Source organism: Gossypium hirsutum, chromosome A09, assembly GCF_007990345.1.
Source record: "Gossypium hirsutum isolate 1008001.06 chromosome A09, Gossypium_hirsutum_v2.1, whole genome shotgun sequence".
NCBI classification, from domain to species: domain Eukaryota; kingdom Viridiplantae; phylum Streptophyta; class Magnoliopsida; order Malvales; family Malvaceae; genus Gossypium; species Gossypium hirsutum.
The window spans coordinates 57163243-57167623 of NC_053432.1; the positions used below are offsets into that span (position 1 = coordinate 57163243).

Here is a 4381-nt window from a genome sequence, read left to right on the forward strand (position 1 = left end):
ATATTGGCTCTTGATACCATGTCAGAATCTTCACAACAATATGGAAAGAAATCTTCTTTACTTGCATTCCACAGAATCAAATACAAGTTTATATAGCATGCAGACGTACAACTATTCAAAAACTGAAGGTATTAACTGTTCCCTAACTAATAACAACTTAGTAACTGAAACTGTTACTCCTAACATTCATATAAAATTTTATATCCTATGAATGTATCAGCAAATGATAAACTTAAAAGATTTTTCTAAATTTATAATGAAATGTTCTCTTTCAATATAAAATTATATATGACCAAAATATTAAATATATTTGAAATTAATAATAAGTTGAATAAAATTTATAAAAAATAATTAAACTAATTAATTTTTTTAAATCAACATTTTTTCGGACTCAAATCATATCATACGTAATTTGGTTTAATAAAATGTTCAAACTCAAATATAAATTTAGTTTGAAATAATCCGATAGTCTCATTAAAAGAATTATATTTATATTTATATTAAATTTTAAATAAAAATTATTTTTATTATTTAATTTAAAATTTAGATAAGACTAAGCTGACTCCAGATCAAAATATTATATCCAAATTAAACTTAATCTACGAAGTTGAAAGGTATAGGGTTTCTTCTTCTTCTTTTTTTTTTTTTGTGATTGAAAGATAAGTCACATGGCACACTCATGAAACCTAGCTGGTACATTTTCCTTAGAAGTAAATCCCATATAGGAATGGTTAATATACTAAAAAAGTCCTTTTAACTTTGTCACAAGCCCTTATACTGTTATTATCCCGAATAAACTCTTGAACTTTAATTGATATCCAAAAACCCTAACAAATCCTTAATTTTTAACCTGTATTAACCTTTAATTTAAACCTAAATTAATAAAATGGTAAATGCTAAATCAAGGTTTCGTTTAAAATAAGGGCTAATCTAAATACAAATCAAAGTGAGATTTCCTTTTCAATAGCTAATTAACTAGTCAAGCAAAACAAAACGCAACACTTAATAGTTAATGATTTCTTTTTTGAAACTCTTTTGGACTTCGTTATCTCACATGCTAGTTGTCCAATTTTATTACAAATTATTTGAGGGGAAAAAAACAAAAATGTTTACAAGTTTCTCATATATATATATATTTATTTCATATTTTTGCTCAAAGGGATTAAAACGTATACCATAACCATTTAGAAAAAAAAATTATGGTTGCTTCTCATTTTTTAAAGTTTCAAATCGTCGAAAACATGAATATAATATATCTTATATATACATATATGTATGGGATGGAAGATACATTTCTTAGGCATGGGATGGATAGACATGAAGACTTTGTTGTATGACCCATGGATAAACAAACAATTAGTGTCAACATAATGATAAACCATGTCATTAAATATTACTGGAAATCTTATTACACGCATATATGTGAAAATCACATATTTAAAATATAAATGTATGTTTAAAATTAATTAATTATAATAGCACATAAAATATATAATTGATAGAAATAATAAAGTGTAAATAATAAAATTAAAATATATAAAAATATCAAAATAATGCTTTAGTTGAGTGGCAAATCAAAAGTTTTATCATCCTAATTAGTTCAAGTTCAAATCCCACCATATATGTTTTTATTGATTTTTTAAATAAAAAATTAAAGTGCTATCAAATAATATAACATATTTTAATTATGAAAATGTATTATTATAATAATTTATATTTCAATATAATTATAATAATATATAATTTTCTATACAAGTTAAATCAGAAAATTATTACATGCATTAAAAATCAAATCACTTGAATATATTTTTTAAAATTTATAGTGAAATCTTTTGGTTTACTGATATTACCATAATATTAAATATATATTTAAATTATCAGTGCGTTACATAAAATTTATAAGGAGGAAAAAGAACCTAAACAAATGAAAAGGACATCATTGGAAGATTAAGCATGAAATAAATTCGTGAATGAAAACCGCCATGAAATGATTTCTTTATTTAATATATTTAACACTAGGCAACAAAAATAATATCTAAGCAAAGCAAAGCAATGAAATGCATGTATGTGTGTATCTATATAAAGAGCTAGCTCAGCTGTAATGGAGAAACCAGAAACAGTCCAATTATGCAAACGATGGCTATCTTTTCTACATCAATGGCTGCTATGCTCCTTCTTCTAGGGCTCTTCGCTGCAAACTTGGATCCTACTGGTTCTTTTCTTTCTTTCTTTCTTTATATATAATATATATGTGTATAATTCAAAGAGTCTGGTCTGGTGTTAGCTTCCATTAATTTGGATTAGTGGCAGTAATGGTTTAATGCCATATGTTTTATGTGTAGGAGCTCTATTGCATAGTAATTTTCATGCTTTTTTCTATTATCTTAATACTTATATTTGCATAATTAGGGTTTGGTTTCAAAGGTTTGAATTTTAGCTGGAACAAGTTGAAGAATATGCTAAAAAGAAAGTATATATATATATATATATATATGGGACTAATATGTGCTTCATTTCTCTACTTTACAAAAATTAAGAAGTTAATCCCTTTAATTAGTTATAACTTAATCCTACTTTATGATCAAAGCTTTAAAGTTAGTCCAATTTGATAACATGATTAAATCTTGTCGTTAAATCCTTGATATTGATATAAGCCATTCAACCTTTTTTTACATAATTAAGGATTAAGCAAAAATTAATAATTCAATAATTTATATATACAATAAATTAACAAAAACCAATAGTTCATTATTGCTTGTTTACCCATCATTAAATTAACATTTTTGAAATTACACAATACAATCTAATAGTATATTTCATCCCTTCATTTTACGAAAAGTTGAGACATTATTTTGTTGGTATTCAACTAATAAGAAAAGTTGTAAATTGATGCAGCTGCACAGATTGGTGTTTGCTATGGGATGCTTGGCAATAATCTCCCAAATTCATGGGAAGTCATTCAACTTTACAAATCAAACAACATCCGGCGATTGAGGCTCTACGATCCAAATCAACAAGCATTACAAGCTCTTAGAGGCTCCAACATTGAAGTAATGTTAGGTGTTCCAAATGATCAACTTCAAAACCTCGCTGACCCTTCCAAAGCACGATCATGGGTTCAATCAAATGTTGTAGCTTACTGGCCGAGTGTTCGGTTCCGATACATTGCTGTCGGGAATGAAGTCCCTCATTCATCTTGGTTAGCTCAATTCGTTTTGCCCGCCTTAGTGAATGTATTCAACGCGGTTCGATCGGCCGGTTTGGAGAGTCAAATCAAGGTCTCAATCGCCATTGATATGACCTTGATCGGTGTCTCGTATCCTCCATCGGCTGGTGCGTTTCGTGGGGACGTTAGGTCGTATTTGGACCCTATCATAGGCCACTTAGCATGGGCTAGAACACCCTTGCTTGCCAACATTTACACTTACTTCAGCTATTCAGGCAATCCAAGGGATATCTCACTTCCATATGCTCTTTTCACATCCCCTTCACCTGTTGTATGGGATCAAGGACGTGGATACCAAAACCTATTCGATGCAATGTTGGATTCATTATACTCGGCTCTCGAGAAAGCCGGACAGGGAGGGCTCGAAGTTGTGGTATCAGAAAGTGGATGGCCTTCAGCCGGTGGGTTCGGGACATCGATCGATAACGCGGCCACTTATCTATCGAACTTAATAAGACATGTCCAAGGAGGTACCCCAAAGAGGCCAGGAAAAGCCATAGAGACATATTTGTTTGCTTTATTTGATGAAAACTCGAAACCAGGTCCTGAATTAGAGAGACACTTTGGGTTGTTTTCACCAAACAAGCAACCAAAATATCAGCTTCATTTTGGTGGAGGAAGGCATTGGGATATTGCTTCTGAGGAATATAATGGAACTTTTCCTCTTAAGTCTGATATGTAAAATCTACCAAGCTTGAGAAATTTGGTCTTTTCATTGGGTTTTCGTTTTTATTTTCCTATGTGTTTTTGTCTTAAATAAGAGAAAATCCCATGGTGTTAATTTGATATAATTTTTATTATCAAAAGAGCATTCAAATATTTCCAACTTTACATCTATAACCATATATGTAGAAATTAGACTTCTACATGCTAACACGTTTGTAGCTGTTTTTTTGTTTGGGTGGGTAGGGAAGTAGGAAAAAAAATTATAATTATTTATCAGTCCTTATACTTTTTAACTTTTGGAATTTAATCCCCTAATTGTTTGATTTAAAAATTAAAATTTAATTGATAACATTATTAATTAACTTTTTTAAATTTGAATGTGAGTTATCAATTGAATTTTAAATTTTTAAATCAAATGTTTGAATATTAAAATGCCACATATTCTATATCAATCCAATAAAAGTGTTACTAATTGATATTCCGTCACAA

The 4381-nt window shown here is 29.1% G+C and overlaps 1 protein-coding gene across 1 annotated transcript; it reads left to right on the forward strand.

The window, feature by feature from the left end:
• Positions 1–2054: 2054 nt before the first annotated feature.
• On the forward strand, positions 2055–4057 carry LOC107888954 (glucan endo-1,3-beta-glucosidase, basic vacuolar isoform). The gene is made up of 2 exons (XM_016813233.2): positions 2055–2212; positions 2896–4057. The coding sequence occupies exons 1-2, from the start codon at positions 2128–2130 to the stop codon at positions 3906–3908; spliced, it is 1098 nt and encodes a 365-aa protein (XP_016668722.1). The 5' UTR covers positions 2055–2127; the 3' UTR covers positions 3909–4057.
• The last annotated feature ends 324 nt before the right edge of the window (positions 4058–4381 follow it).